The sequence below is a fragment of the Podarcis filfolensis genome (genome assembly GCF_964270895.1).
Source record: "Podarcis filfolensis genome assembly, chromosome: 6".
NCBI classification, from domain to species: Eukaryota; Metazoa; Chordata; class Lepidosauria; order Squamata; family Lacertidae; genus Podarcis; species Podarcis filfolensis.
In genome coordinates, this window is record NC_139609.1 from 34,251,222 (window position 1) to 34,267,238 (window position 16,017).

General features: G+C 39.8%; 1 protein-coding gene across 18 annotated transcripts in view; it reads left to right on the forward strand.

Moving 5' to 3' along the window:
* Positions 1-16,017, forward strand: part of ZZZ3 (zinc finger ZZ-type containing 3) — a 46,280-nt gene that overhangs the window by 5,625 nt on the left and 24,638 nt on the right. For 10 of the 18 annotated variants that reach the window (XM_083620916.1, XM_083620930.1, XM_083620933.1 and 7 more), the window contains exons 2-3: positions 2,645-2,795; positions 11,170-12,713. In XM_083620916.1, coding sequence (XP_083477042.1) covers positions 11,221-12,713 — 1,493 coding nt within the window. In that variant the 5' untranslated portion in view covers positions 2,645-2,795; positions 11,170-11,220. The remainder of the gene's footprint in view (positions 1-2,644; positions 2,796-11,169; positions 12,714-16,017) is intronic. The other 8 variants (XM_083620928.1, XM_083620920.1, XM_083620918.1 and 5 more) reach the window with 1 other exon arrangement.

Below are 16,017 nucleotides of genomic sequence, written 5' to 3' on the forward strand. Positions count from 1 at the left end.
CTTGCTATTTGCAAGTGTCCTTTCAAGGTGGAGTGACAGTTTCAAAACAGGGCAGATCCCCACACCACCTCATTCAGCTTCTTCATACTTGATTGAAGGAGTGCCTCATGTGACCTATGGAAGGCTTATACTGTATTGCATTTGTGAGGAATGTTGCTAACGGCTATTTGATAGACGTTTACATTTGTATTTGGGGAAATACAAAGCAAAACAAAGAATAGGCAGTTTATTATGATAACATTGCTGATAGTGAAACTTTGACATAAGTTTAAAAAAATTATAAATGCCCACTGAATCTCACAAAGGCATGAAAATGTAACTAATAAATACTTAGATGTTTTGTAAGATCAAATGAGTTACTATTTAGTCTCTGGCAAAAGAGGCTGGAATGGAATTAAACTCTAGTTCTACTTTTAAAGTGTGTGGAATTTGGATGTTTGATTTCTTATGTTGGTTTATCATGGCAAATAATGTTGTTTATTTCCCCCCTTCCTTCTCTCACATTTAGAATGTATGACACAAAACTATCTTTTGGAATAGAGAACTTCCATAGGATGTGCATATTTTAGAAAAAAATCCCCCAGGCAATCTAAGGAGTACCAGCTACATATTGCCAGAATGTGACTAATCCCAACCCACCATTACTTCTGTATAAACCTGTCTTGCCCAGCAGTGGGTACAAAAGTGATGCACTTAGGTTCCTGATCCAAAAAACCATCCATTGACAGTTCACAACTTATTTCCTCATCTGACTTGGTGTAAAAATGTAGTGATCAAGTTTCTGCCAGAAACTGTTCTGCACATTACTTCCAGGAGAATATTGTGGACTCTTGCTCTTGAAGGTGATGAAGCAAACCTTACTTTATCTATACTCTACTTAGAATACTGCATATTGATGAAGGATATTAAATGATTTGAGAGGTAAAAAAATCACATGACTTTCAAGAACTGTAGCTTATTATTTCCAAACTTACACAGTTCTAGTGCGCACTGTGTACTTAGGTAGCCCCATACTGGCTTAGTTCTATGCCATAGCCCTGTCCTGGCATGGCACAAATTTTTGGCGTTTGTGCTACCTGTGGTATGTCTGATAAAAGCAGGAAGTTGGTTAGTCATGGTTTTGACTATGCTGAATACTGAAAAGAGGAGAAAGCCTTCTACACGTTATTGGGGTGAATATATTGGAACCTGTTGTACTAGCAATACAAGGAATGCAGTGTTCTGTGGTACCTCAAGTTACAAACGCTTCAGGTTACAAACTCTGCAAACCTGGAAGAGTTACCTCAAGTTGAGAACTTTGCCCCAGGATGAGAACGGAAATCGTGTGCCAGCAGCGCAGCAGCAGCAAGAGGCCTCATTATTGTAAGCACGCCTCTAGTTAAGAACTATTTCAGGTTAAGAACAGACCTCCGGAACGAATTAAGTTCATAACTAGAGGCACTACTATATTTATTTTAACTGTAGGTAGCATGGAGGCTCCCTTTGCTAATTGGTGGTAAGGAAAACAGAATCAAAACAATCCATTTACGGACATGTGAAAAAATAATGCTTCCTCCTCAACTACCAAATCTGTGATTTATGTATATTTCACACCACTTAGGAAATGATAGCATCTTTGGCAAGAGTGTTTCTGGGAATGGTCATATGATAGTGAGAGGCTTTCTCTCTAATGAGGCTACTTATTAGAGGAATTGCAGGGAATTTTTGTGTCCTTGCTAGAGATATTGCTAGAGATACTGCTTTTCTGTTTGTGTGAGAGTATGAGAGGCCAAATGCCATGTTTTCTCCTGTTAGTTTAAGACTATTATAAATGTAATAGGGAGGTAAAAATACTGTGTTTTGGTGAATTGAACAAGTTCACTCTAGGAAAAAACGTGTGTGTGTACATACCCATACCCATACCCCCACACACTTACCAAGTATCCATGCTAACTGATTGCTGTAATAATTAAAGCATGATTGTGATAATATAGAGCACTGCTTTTCAACTAGTGGATTATGACAACTAGATTATCCACCTGCATTTGATGTCTTAATGAATACCATCCTAAACTGTTAGAAGGCATTCTGTGCCACTTGAGCCTTCAGTGAAAATGATGGTTCTAGTAGCAACCTCAGCCTTGGTCCTTGGTCATTCTAAGGCAGTGTTGGATCCCACTCATCCAAGCTGAGGAACATCTTACAAACTGTGCCAGTTTTGTCTGGATTGAATCTCAGTTTGTTTGCCCCTGCGCATTCTATTTCTGCATCCAGACACTGGTCTATTCCCACCAGGCTCTGAAGAGAATGTCAAATGGAGCTTTGTGTCATTTCCAAATGGATGACAATACACTCCAACTCCTTGAACTACTTCGCTTAGCAGATTCAAATAGGTATTTAACATCATGGGGATAAGATGAAACCTTGTGGGATTAGCAAATTTGCTGTGGGGTAAAGCAGAAATCCCATGGGACCACATTTTGGAATTGGCCCTGTAGGTAAGTGTAGAACCATCATAAAAAAGTCGTCGTCCCTCCATACTCTTTTTTAACCTACATTGTTTGCAAACAGGAAAGAGTGAATACTTTGAAGGTTGTCATATGCCATGCCATATGGACAGTAAATACACTGACTTTTTCTTAATTCTGTTGTCTCTTTCCTACAGTATCCTTGTTAAAAGAAATGTAAATTGCTTGAAAATGATGTCTGGCATGCATCATGGACATTAGCAATGGTGACTATTAAGCTTAGTGGAGCTACACTGGAATTCCTCAAAGCTCAGAAGAGAAGTTCATATTCTATTCATTTTTGCAATGGTAGGAAATAATTGAAATATATTTGTTTAAAATTATTGTGCCTTCTTGTATCATTAAATCTTTTAAATGTTATTGTATTTATTCTAATGACCAGTTAGATTTACTCTGAAATCCATGTAAATACCATTTTGTGATAGGATATATATACACCTGTCAACTTACATATACACACAGGTCCTGCTATCCAAATGCATGTTATACAAAAATTCACTTATCCAAACACAAGCAATTAGTATCCAAAACTTGCTGTACATATTTCAGAATCAGATATCCAAACAGCCGGACCTGCATGCAAGACTGTAAGCAGTCTTAAACAAGATTAACTTTTTGCATTTTGCTGGTCCTCAAGCCATTTCAGCAGAAACCATGGTGGGAAGGAGGGAGGGGGAGAGCTCAGACAAATAAGAGAGCATTTTTTTCCTTCCTTGTTTGCATTTTGCAAGTTTCAAAATTTTTTTCCTGGGTTTCCCCAGGTTTTCTTGTCATTTTGGGCTCAAAATTCAGTGGTTGAGGACACATTAGAAATTGTTGCATAGGAATCAATTGACTATGCGAACGCTCACCTAACAAACAATTTCCTGAGAACGCATTATGTTCAGGTAGTGAAATCTGCATGTATAAAAAATGAATGAATATTTAGTATTATGAATTTCTTTCTTTATGGATGAATCTTTTGAAGTCTGAAACCAGACACCCAGGGATGTGATACATCCTCTAGTACAGGCATGTCCAAATCCCAAGAGACTGTGATCTATTCACGGTATAAAAAAAACCTGGCAGTGATCTACCTATTGTCATTGGAGGGAGGAAGAGCTTGCGTGGGGTGGGTGGATTGCCAAGAGTTGTTGAGCTTTTTAGGGGGAGGATTGCACAGAGTTTTTTAGCTCCTCCCCCCCCCCCGTAACTTTTTGTACACGATAAGGCTCCCAGGATCAGCCAGCCAGAGATCTACTGGTTGGACATCCCTGCTCTATTGAATATTTCTAATTATGATATTTTATAATTAGACATTTTGTCTTGTTTTTAGGTTGTAGTTTTGTTTTATTTTGTGGTATCTTGATTTCTGTAAACTGTCTTTTGTACATTTGTGGAAAAGTAGTGTATAAATGGGTCCACTGAAAAACAAGTAGAATATTGGCATGCTCAGGGGAACCATGCAGAACTAAGGGGCAGAAAACTCCAACCCCATGCTCAGAAACCATTGAAAATTGAGTACAGTAATATCTCCGTGAATGTCCGCCCCGTCGACCATCCATTTTGGTGAATGTCCGCGAAAAACCCAGAAGTACCGGAATGGGTTACTTCTGGGTTTGCCACTCGCGCATGTGCAGAAGCGCTAAATTGTGCAGAAGCATAAACCGCTCCGCGTGTATGTGCAGAGCAGCACTTTATCGAGCTTCCCTTTCGTGGAGCGTCCGGTGCTCCGGAACTGATCCCGGACTCAAAACAAGGTACCACTGTACCAGTTGGAAAAATAAAATGAGTGTGGGTGTATGGTGAATAGGGCTAGGCAATATATAATATATTATTCAAAACCGGTTTGAAGTCTATATCATTATATCAGTTTCATAATTTTTGACCCAGCAGTATACCACAAATCTCTCTCTCTCTCTCTCTCTCTCTCTCTCTCTCTCTCTCTCTCTCTCTCTCTCTCTCTCTCTCTGTGTGTGTGTGTGTGTGTGTACACATACATGCACTATGCAAAAATCACGATGCAAGAAAATCTTTATTTCAGACATGGTGATACATTGCGATGTTGAAAACCAGATATTGCCCAGCTCTACTGTTTGCCTCTGCATACTTCCATCCTTATTTGAGACATTGTGATATATCAGTATACAGTGGTACCTCAGAACTCGAACATAATCCGTTCCAGAAGACTGTTCGACTTCTGAAACGTTCGAGTTCTGAGGCTCAGCTTCCGATTGATCAACAGCTGTTTTTGCACAGTGGAAGCCGCGTCGGACTTCCATGTTTCGAAGAACAAACTGGAGCACTTCCAGGTTTTCAGCGTTTGGGAGCCAAAATGTTTGAGAACGGAGCCATTTGAGTTGTGAGGTACCACTGTATGATGATGTTTAGTTAGTGATATATCAAAATGTTGAAAACCAGATATTGCACAGGACTAGTGGAGAAGAGGAATGCCCTGAGTTAGGAGCTCTTTGTAGCTTATAGAATCCTGGAGGAGGTCATGCCTGCCTAGCAAGAACCCCTGCCTGGATCATTCCTGTTAGGAGACGAGGATGCACTGAAAAATTTGTTTCAGGTTTCACTTGTTTGCTATAACTTATAATGCAATGTAATATAATCCAGATATTTCTCCAATCTACATAGTGCCATCATTTACTTAAGGTTTATCTTTGTTCTGTTTCATTTTTAGTGGAAATAGAATCTCTTTTTATACGAATCCCAAGGAAAATCCCCAATGTATGGGGTTGTTTGGATCATAATTGATAATCGGTATTGCCTGCTGTTTAACTCTAGTATTTAAAGGCATGGTATGTTAAGAAGAATGGCTGCATTTCTTGCATGAGATTAGTCACTTTTTAGAAAGGAGTTACGTTGCCAGCATTGTTAGACTGTGGCTGTTAAAATTATTTTGAGCTTTTCTGTACAATGAAAAATGTATTGAACAGACTGAGTATTCTGTAGAGAAGTTTTGCAAAGTAACAACTTCAGACATAAGCTACACCCAGTTTCTGTAATAGGCTGCCTGCTATGCTTTATAATTCTGGGAGGTGGCACTAGTTACACGGAGCAGAGTGTACTCCTGGGAACTGGAAGTTGTTGGATGTGGTTTATATTTCTTTCTTAGCATTATTATGTCACACTGCCCTGCTTTTTGTCTCTGGTACTAATTGAAGACCTAGGCTGTGATCCAGAGAGGTTTTTTTTTGTGCAAGACAATAGCTGCTCATGCTTTTTATATATAGAAGTGCAGACCATTGCATAAGCCAGGGGTCAGCAAACTTTTTCAGCAGGGGGCCGTTCCACTGTCCCTCAGACCTTGTGGGGGGCCGGACTATATTTTTTTTGGGGGGGGGGGAGAAATGAATGAATTCCTATGCCCCACAAATAACCCAGAGATGCATTTTAAATAAAAGCACACATTCTACTCATGTAAAAACATGCTGATTTCTGGCCTGTCCGCGGGCTAGATTGAGGTGATCAGGCCCCCGGGCCTTAGTTTGCCTACCCATGGCATAAGCCATTGCACCACATACATAGGCTGCATGATTCTCTGCATGTAAGATTATTACGGAAGCTACTTGTTCAAGGAAAATAGTTTCTCTCCACGCAGGACAGGTTTTCCAGTTTACACCCATAGCGGCATATGCAATTGGCTTATAAATAAATACCGTATTTTTCGCCCCATAGGACGCACTGGCCCATAGGACGCACCTAGTTTTTTTGGGGGGAAATAAAGGGGGAAAAATTTTATCCCCCCCCCCCCGGTGCGCTGCGCTAAGCCCGAAGCTTGGGGCGTGCTGAGCTCAGCGTGCCCCAAGCTTCTGGGTGCCGGCAAGGTCTCCGCTAGCCGTGGGAGAGCCGCGTGGCTCTCCCACTGCTAGCGGAGTGCTGCGCTAATCCTGAAGCTTGGGGTGTGCGGAGTTCAGCGCGCCCCAAGCTTCTGGGTGCTGGCAAGGTCTCTGCTAGCCGTGGGAGAGCCGTGCGGCTCTCCCACGGCTAGCGGAGCGCTGCGCTAATCCTGAAGCTTGGGGCGTGCGGAGCTCAGCGCACCCCAAGCTTCTGGGTGCTGGCAAGGTCTCCGCTAGCCTGGGAGAGCTGGGTCTCCCATGGCTAGCGGATAGCTTCCTGAAGCCTGGAGAGCGAGAGGGGTCGGTGCGCACCGACCCCCCTCGCTCTCCAGGCTTCAGCGAAAGCCTGCATTCGCCCCATAGGACGCACACACATTTCCCCTTCATTTTTGGAGGGGGAAAAGTGCGTCTTATAGGGCGAAAAATACGTTAATATTCCAGGGCTTGTCACCAATTTCTATTTTATTTTCTTCTGTCACCACTTTCTATTTTATTTTCTTCTGTCACCACTTTCTATTTTATTTTTATCTATAATTTAATTTAAAAATTAAGTCTTTTTGCATCCCTCTGTTATTAAATGCTTGAGATGCATCTACTTTGGATACATAGTATTTTGAAAATGAATGGCTGATTCAGAAGATAGTATTAACAAGATTACGTAATTGAGAGAGCACTGTTGTATCAAGCACACAATTACATCTGTTCAGGGAAATATACATGTATCACGTACCTCTACACAGATGTCTAGGGATTTGTGCTTTTCTACATTGTGAAATGCAAATATGTATGTACAGTACCTTGTTACCCATGATTACTGAGATTGCCGTGATTGTGATAGCTTCAGAAAGACTTTTAGCAGCCATAGGAATTACATGTGACTGCTTACAGATAGGTAGCCGTGTTGGTCTGCCATAGTCAAAACAAAAAAATTTTTTTCCTTCCAGTAGCACCTTAAAGACCAACTAAGTTAGTTCTTGGTATGAGCTTTCGTGTGCATGCACACTTCTTCAGATACCAACTGAAGAAGTGTATCTGAAGGGTATCTGAAGAAGTGTGCATGCACACGAAAGCTCATACCAAGAACTAACTTAGTTGGTCTTTAAGATGTGACTGCTTGCTTATGGATTCATAGGAATCCACATGCTGCTGCTTGCTATACCAAGAACACCTGCATGGAGATAGTTATTTAACATCTCAACATATCTGAACCAGCCCTTCATAAAATATAATTGTGTGGAATATGAATTACTATGGTATAGTCATAACTTATTATGAGAACTAGTTTTTATTCTAATTTGGTTAATATGTGCCAGTTTTCTGTCATAGAGCTTCCCTATAAATTCCACATCATTTCTCTACTTGGGCATTCTTCCTTATGGACAGAAAGCAATCCAAAACTTTAAATTTATCAGGTTATCTTTCAAACAGAATGGATTCTAATAAAAGATGGAAGCAGTTGGTTCTAAGGGCAGAACCTTCACATGCTCTTTGCTGTGTAATGTTGGAGTTGGTTAGTGCATGTTGCTGATAACACCACATATGGGACAGCTGCATATTCCTCATTGCAGAGGGTTGGACTAGATCAGGGGTAGTCAACCTTTTTATACCTACCGCCCACTAATTCATCTTTCTTGATGGTAAAATTTCCTTACCAGTGTTTGATGTAAAGAGGATTCAGCTTGTGCCATAGAACCCCCTACCACCCACCTAGAATCCTGAAACACCCACTAGTGGACAGTAGGGACCAGGTTGACAACCCCTGGACTAGATGATCAGGGTCTTTAAAATGGGGTTTAACTTCATTTTCATACTAGTCTTTTCCACATTTCCAAAACGGACTATCATGGGGAATTATGTCATCTTTGGAGATTTATTTGAATCTTTGTGCCCTGGCTTCTGCAATGAAGATCTTCAAGCTGGCTGATGGTATACGTGGTGATGGTATATAGTCACCCCTCCCCAATGCGCACATATCCCAGTTGTCCTTAGACTGATGGATCAGGGTAGATTATACTTCCCTTTAGCCCTGCAGTTGCTGGACAACTGGCAATTATAAAGCGGAGTGAAGTGTTCTTATGGCAGAGAAGCCAACACCATGCAGGTGGCTGGGCCAGGCTTGTCTTCCCTGTGTCATTACATTCTTCACGGAATGCATCAGTGGTTGTGGGACTGCAAAGGTTGGAAAGGTGTGACATGATAAAGCCAGAAATCCAATTCAGTTACAGCTTGATTACTAAGGATAGACCATTTGAAGTGTACAGCAATTTATTTTCTTGATCAAAACATCATAGCATTTGCTTATTGCCAAACCCAGTAACTTTAGTTCAGAATCCCTTGTTAAATTTTCATGAATAATGTATATTCTCAGTTTTAGGGACAAAGAATATTCCCCATTGTGGTTAGACTCCATGTAGCAGGGATGGGGACCTGTAGCCCTCCAGATGTTGTTGAACTCTCACCAGTTCCAGTTAATGTAATAGTCCAGCAACATTTGGAGGGCCATTTGTTGTCCATCTCTGCCATATAGTATGCTTCGTTCACCAGGCATTTAGGATTATCTAATCTAGGCTTTGCTTCCTTGATATCATGGCTTTCTGGAAGGTAGGAAAACAAACATTTCATCCTCCCAAATAAAATATTTGCATTAAGTATTTCAGATTTTGCTTTTGAAGCATGTTTACATTGATGAGCAGAATACTCCTTTAAAACACCTCACTAAACTGGATAATTTGAAACAAATGTTCCTTTCATTTGCAAGGAGTTACATTAGCTGTTTTCTTTGCATTCATATACAAGGTGTTGTTTTTTTGTAGGGCCTACTTTGTTCCCACTAAAAGGACATAATTTATCACAGTTTTTTCTCCTGAAAAAGGATATGAGAGTAGTTGTATCACATAGATCAAAATCATGAGCCTCAACTTTTGTTTTCCCAGCAGTCCATCTCTTTAATGGAAAAAATAGGAAATGACTTTAACACTTGGACAATTTTTACAATTTAGAAGTGGGTATAATTTATTTTGCATTAGAATTTGGTTTTGTTTATGTCTGTGTACAGATCCATGATCCATGTTCCCTAAATTTATAAGTTACTTCCACTATTATTCCAAAATTCTTATAATTCTAGTATTTATAAGTGGTTTAGGGAGCCTCTCTGTTGCTTAATATGTTTATATTATTTAGCTTATAAAACCTTCTGAAAATGAAGCAGAGACTACCATCTTATTCCATAAGATATCAAAGTCACTGGAGTTTAGAATCCCGTCCTAGTTTCTCCTAGGTTTTTTATAAAAAAAATCTTGATGTTCCATTTGGTTATGATTGTGTCTTATCCTGCTAAATTATTTCATCCATTAACTTTGGTTTTTAGTGCAGTTGATTTGTACATGAGACTCAAATCAATTAAATACATCTTGATATCTATCAGTTTTAACTTAGAATGAAACTGTGGTATAAAATAGTAACAGTCCAGTCTTTACAGGATTACCCTGAAGCAAGTTTCACTAAGTTTAATGAGGCTTACTGCTGAGTAAATGTGCATAATTTTTTAGCCCCATTTGCTTTATTTTTCCACTGTCTTTATTTCTAGTTTCAGTAGACAAGTTTTGAATTAGAGGCATATATGATCTTCTACTCATTCACTGTTGACTTGTTGATTTGTTTTTGTCAGCAGCTCCTCCTGACACAAGCATTAATTCAGTTTTCCAAGGATTGACCTTGGCACAAGGAAGAGAAGTGATAGCATATCCCACATGGTCTTAGGCTTCTTATATTACACCAGTGGCATAGGACTCATAGGCACAGGGAGTCACATGCCACTGAGTTAACATAAGGACCAAGCATAGGAGAGATGACTGTGAGGTTCTGTTTTAAGAACCCACCAGGTCTTTGTCAGGAATCATGTAGTCCAGTTCCAACATACTTGAAGCCTGGGAATTTTTATCCCCAAAGGTAAAACCTGATGCAACTTTTAGGGATGATGATAGACCCTATCATTAGTGGACGAGATTCTAGTTGTGAATAAAGTGAAGAATTGTGAAATATATTCCTGTACATTTTTAAAAGCTTAGCATTAGCAGTTAATTCAAGCAGACTGTCTTTGATTAGACAAATTTATATCCATATGCTTATCCCCTTTACTTGGTCCAGAGTGCATTGGTTGACTCAGTGCTGAGCCATAAGAGTAGACAACTTTCACGGGTTGTTTTTTTCTACAGTCAAATGATGAAAGCCATCACTGTGGTTTTGCTTGAAATGAACAAATTGTCTTGGGAGATGAGTACAGTAATTGACTTTCGTCTTAAAGTGTGAGCAGAAATGATAAGCATGTTTGCAACATGCCTCTGAACAAAATTTTCAACTCCTGCTTTAGTCGTAGGATATCCTTTTGGGTTATGAGTGTAGAAGTAGATGATTCACTGCTTGAGTTGTAGTTTTTTAGTCCTTTTTTGAATTATAAATTGAAAAATACTGTTGAAATTAGATAGAACCTTTTTGTATGTTCTCTTAAATGCATTAGAAATCCTTCCGGTTCATTTAATGCCAGAAACAATGGTTTATGTAACTTTTCTGTTTGGCTTAACTGAAAGAAAATGATTTTCATTTTATAAACCTGCTTTAGTGTCAAAACCTTTTTTCTGACCCTCTGTTATATAAATAGTAGTGTCAATATTGAGCAGTTAGTGTTAACATATGCTAAGAAATTTAGATGATTGCCCTGCTGTCACAAGGAAACTACCATAATAGAGATCCTTATTTAGCCATAAAATTGAAATGTTAGCATATTTTCTACTACAGACAATGCTTTTTCTCATTGTTTTATTTACCTTTCTTTGAAGGTTTCGGAATGAGTGGATCATGAGGAACATACTTTAGGGACTTGCCATAGTATGGCTGCTTCTCGATCTACTCGTGTCACAAGATCAACAGTAGGGTTAAATGGTTTGGATGAAAATTTTTGTGGCCGAACTTTAAGAAATCGTAGCATCGCTCATCCAGAGGAAGTTTCTTCTCTTCCACAAGTAAGATCAAGATCACCAAAGAAGAAATCAGAATCTCTGCAGACTCAAAAGGGAAATAACAGTGCACGAAGTAACGATGTGAAGCAGCAAAGTTCTAGGGAATCATGGGTAAGCCCTCGAAAGAGGGGACTCTCAGCTTCAGAAAAGGATAGTGTTGAGAAACAAATTGTGGACAATTGTGAGAAGAAACAAGGGGAACCTCATTCACCAGTTTTAAAGCGAGTTAAGCGCTGCTTGCGTTCAGAGGGACAAAACAGTTCAGAAGAAGTGTTGTCCTCTAAAACAGGGAAGGAACGATTGGAACGCAAGAGTTCAGTACCAGACAATGCTGCAGTCACTCCAGGAGCTAAACGAGCTTGTCGATGTCTTATATTGGACGATAGTGATAAAAGGGAAGTTAAAAAAGTGAATGCTTGTGCAGAAAAAATTAACAGTTTCTCAGTATCCGAAGAACTTGCAGGTTGTCAGACTGTCAATGGAGTTGATGCAAAGTGTGACAACTGTCAGCCTGATGGGACTACTGCACAAAACAATGTTGTTTCCTGTTCATCTAAGGAAAAAGATGTTGCAGAAAATGGAAATGCATTGGCCCACTCATCATTTTTTCTCAACAGAAATAAAGAGGACAGTTTTGTTGACCACAGTGTGCCTTGCACAAATTCACAAGAACAGTTAACATTAGAGGACCACAAACAATTAAACAACTGTTTGCCTGAGGAAACTACTAATCAGGCACATGAGTCAGGTACGGGTACGGGGTCCTCTTCTGAAATCCAGTCACCTTTATTAAGGGATTCTGAGGAGGAAGTAGACGTGGTGGGTGATAGCAGTGCCTCAAAAGAACAGTCTGAAAAAACCAACAGCAACCTGGGCAATTGTCATGACAGTACATCAGTCTCAGGTGAACCTGAACCATCAGTTTCTGTTTTGGACTGTGTTTCCACTCAAATTGCATCTGTGTCAGAACCTCAAGAACACAGATACACACTCAGAACATCACCATGGAGGGTGGGCACAGCAAAAGGTAGCCCTACTAAACATAACTCTCCATGTAGAGAAAATGGACAGCTTGAGGAGAACAATCACAGTGCCGCTGAAACGAATGTAGAATCAAGTATTACCAATATCAATGGGTCTTCTGTAAACACAGATACTGTTCTGAATGAGAAGGAGAGAAGTTGCGATTCCGGGGAATATATAGATGAAGGACTAAGTAAACCACCCCCAGAGGCTAGACTTGTTACTGGATCCCTACCATCTGCCAAAGAGAGTGCCAACCTTCATGCTGCAGAAGAGGAAGAGGAAGAGCCTGATGTGTATTTCTTTGAATCAGATCATGTGGCATTGAAACACAACAAAGAGTATGTGTAACTATGGTAACCATGGATTCTGCTTTTTGTTTGTTATTCAAGCCCCTAGTTTTTCAAATACTATTACATCTGCCTTAGTGTAATTTCATTTAAATAATAGTTTTCTTTAGAATACACTTGAATTCTGCAAGAACTATGATTTAAGTATATTATTTTAGTGTGAGAATATAGCAGGAAGTTGACTTTAAGGCTGCAATCTTATATCTATCTAGAAGCAAGCCACATTGAACTCAGTGGGTCTTATTGCTGAGTAGACATGTATAGAATTGCAGTGTAAAACTTCATTGTTTTTGTTTTTGAAAGCTATTTCAGAATTAGAGTTTTACATTTCAGGTTTTGTTACAACGTTTGAGTGAAAACTTCATTTTATTAGTATGCTAAATACAATGTAGTCTGTAGAATAGTGATATTAGTGTACATAGCAGAGTGTATAAATTGTCAGTGAGTTATGGCAGTTACACAGTATTGCAAAAGAGATTAGTTTATATAAGCTTCAAATTAATTAACCTGGTTTACATTGCTAACTTACTGTGTAGCAGTTTCTAAACTTACTGTCATCTGTAAAATCTAGTAATGTTGCATGGAATTCAGCATTGTGAATTTCAGTTTGCACAGATGAAACAATCCCTTCTCTCCTCTCCCTGTGCGCTGTTGGCGTTCTTCGACTTCCACAAGTCAATTTTGGGATGCATTCAGTGGGGTGTAGAGGGGGGGAGCCCCACTGCACAAGCGGAAGTCCCCATTTGTGCAAGCAGAAGTTCTGCTGATCAGGCTTCTTATATGAATCCCTCTCATAATATGGTTCATCAGTTAGGTTTAATACATTATTAGCTGTATAAATATATTGCTTGTCATTTTGACAGGTGGAGGTTGGGAAGGTTTGTGAACTGCATATAACCTTCAAGGTATATAGATAGTGCTTTTCCATGTGAATCCTCAACAGCTAAACATCCAACAGTGAATTATTCTTAACCGCCCCCCTGCCCACATTTGGCCTTTGCTGGGTACAGGAGGCTGATGAAGTAGCAAAGTTGATGAAGTAGCAAAGTGTGCTAGGCTTTGTGGTCTAGATCAGTAGTGGTTTAGACAGTTGGTGTGGGCTGGGAGAGAGAAGTTCAGCTTCTGGATCTTAAATGATAGCCCCTGTATAATGGAGTAGTCAAATATGTAGATAACCCAAGACCTTGTTTATGCAACAAGAAATATTAAGTTACTTTGAATTAATATGTACTTTTGAGATTTGGAGTATGTTAAGAATAGTCTTCCTATTCTTGGAGTTAAACATTTTGTCACTGTTTATTTAGTTGCATTCTGGGTACTGAGTAGCTAAAGTATTAAAGGCCAGTTAAAAGGCTAATTTTCTGATGAACAGAGAAACATGATAATTTTCTAGCAATAAATATGGTTTTGTACATTCAGTTGTAACTTTGGACATTGTGATGCAGAAGTAGCAAATGATTGTCTTTCATCTCTGGGATCAGTGACTGTACTATTACTTTTGGAGTCACATCACTTAAAATGGATGTTTTTACTGCTGGAATTAGATAATGTGCTTTGAATAAAAGCAATTGGGTTAGAATAGTGTTTTTTTCCTGTTAACATTTTCTGGAAATAACTGCAATAACAACAATTGGCTGCAGTTTATTTTTCCTCAAAAAAATTTGAAACATATTCACAGCTTGACCTTGTTTTTAAGTTACGTTTTCTGTAAATGGATGTTTCCCCACTGTGATCTTTTCTCAGTGAATGCATAAATTTGAAACGGAAATGAACTGCTGGAAGTCAGATGTGGACTGAAAGGCCATATCAAACCTTGTTTGTGTGCTAGAGATGTTTTAGTGGTTAACAGTTGTTGACTAAGTGAAGTTGGATTTATGTTTATTTTTTAAAAGAACAGTGTTGCACCTTACAAAAAACTTTAGTTTTTGTTTGGCACATGTTCAGTCAACACATAAAAGTTGAATATTTGTTCCAAGCCAAAAGCATTGTCTTTGGTGAAGCTGGTACTTGTATATCTATCTGATGATTGTGCTGTCACCAAGGGATTTGTGTGTTTACCGGTATACCTTTTTTGTTGATTTTTTTTTTTTATACCCCACTTTCTTCCCAGACTGGGATTGAAGGTGGTTTACACAAATTAAAGCAACACAGAAAAAAATACACCGGTAGAAAGCTAAAAACATAAAAGATAATAGTTATCCCCCTGGTCTCCCAGAACATGCAGAGAAATGAAGAGGGCACGGCAAAGAGAGACAAGTTGACAAAGCTTTAGGCTGCTGGGGAAGTAACCAGTGGAGGAGCCTAGGGAGCAATGGGAAGGTGGGGACCTTTAGTCCTTGCAACTGCCTCATTGGGGCAAGGCCTCTTGGGCAGGGTAGCTGTGATCACTAGGCCTGTGCTGTTTTGGTTTATTTGAATAAGGAGCTAACTTTACTGACACCAGTGGTTTATTGCTGACCTAACCCTTACTCCAGCTACTTTGAATTGTGTCCGAAAACAGACGAGTGCCTGGAAGTAGTCAGTGGAGTTATTGTAACAAGGGACTCATATGTTCCCTATAACCGGCCCCTGTTAACCGCCTGGCTGCAGCTCTTTGGGCCAGTTTGAGTTTATGAGCACTTCTCAAAGGCAGCCCCACGTAGAGTGTGCTACAGTAATCCAAACACAATGTAAATAAGGTGTGTGTCTTACTGTGGCCAGATCAGACATCTGCAGGAGTGGGTGCACCTGGTGTACTAGCTTTAACTGTGCAAATGCACATCTGGCCACCTGGGCATTCAGGCTCAGGACTGAATCTAGAAGCACACCCACACTGTGAACCTGAGTTTTCAAGGGCAGTGTTACTCCATCCAGTACAGGCTGAATCCATATTCCCTGTTCTGGCTTCCGACTGATCACGCGTACCTCTGTCTTGTCTGGATTAAGTTCCATTACTGATGGCACACCAGTTTATAACCAAGACAGTTTAGAACAGTGTCTCCAAATCCCATCCCATTAAGGTGGCCCAGGAGGGTTCAGCAGAACCAACTGGGACATACACTGGGAATTGGACAAGGGAAGTATGTCAAAAGCCGCCTCTGTCCTATAACTAGGCCTAAAACCAGATTGAAATTGATCTAGGTATTCCATCTCATCCAGAAACCCCTGGAGCCTGAGATGCCAGTATACACTCTAATACCTTGCCCAGAAATGGGATATTGTTGAATTGTTTGAAAGGTTGGATAAATGGTAGGTTGCTGCTTTTTAGAATGTTTCATAGATACATAGGGATTAATATCTCATAGGCATCTCAGCA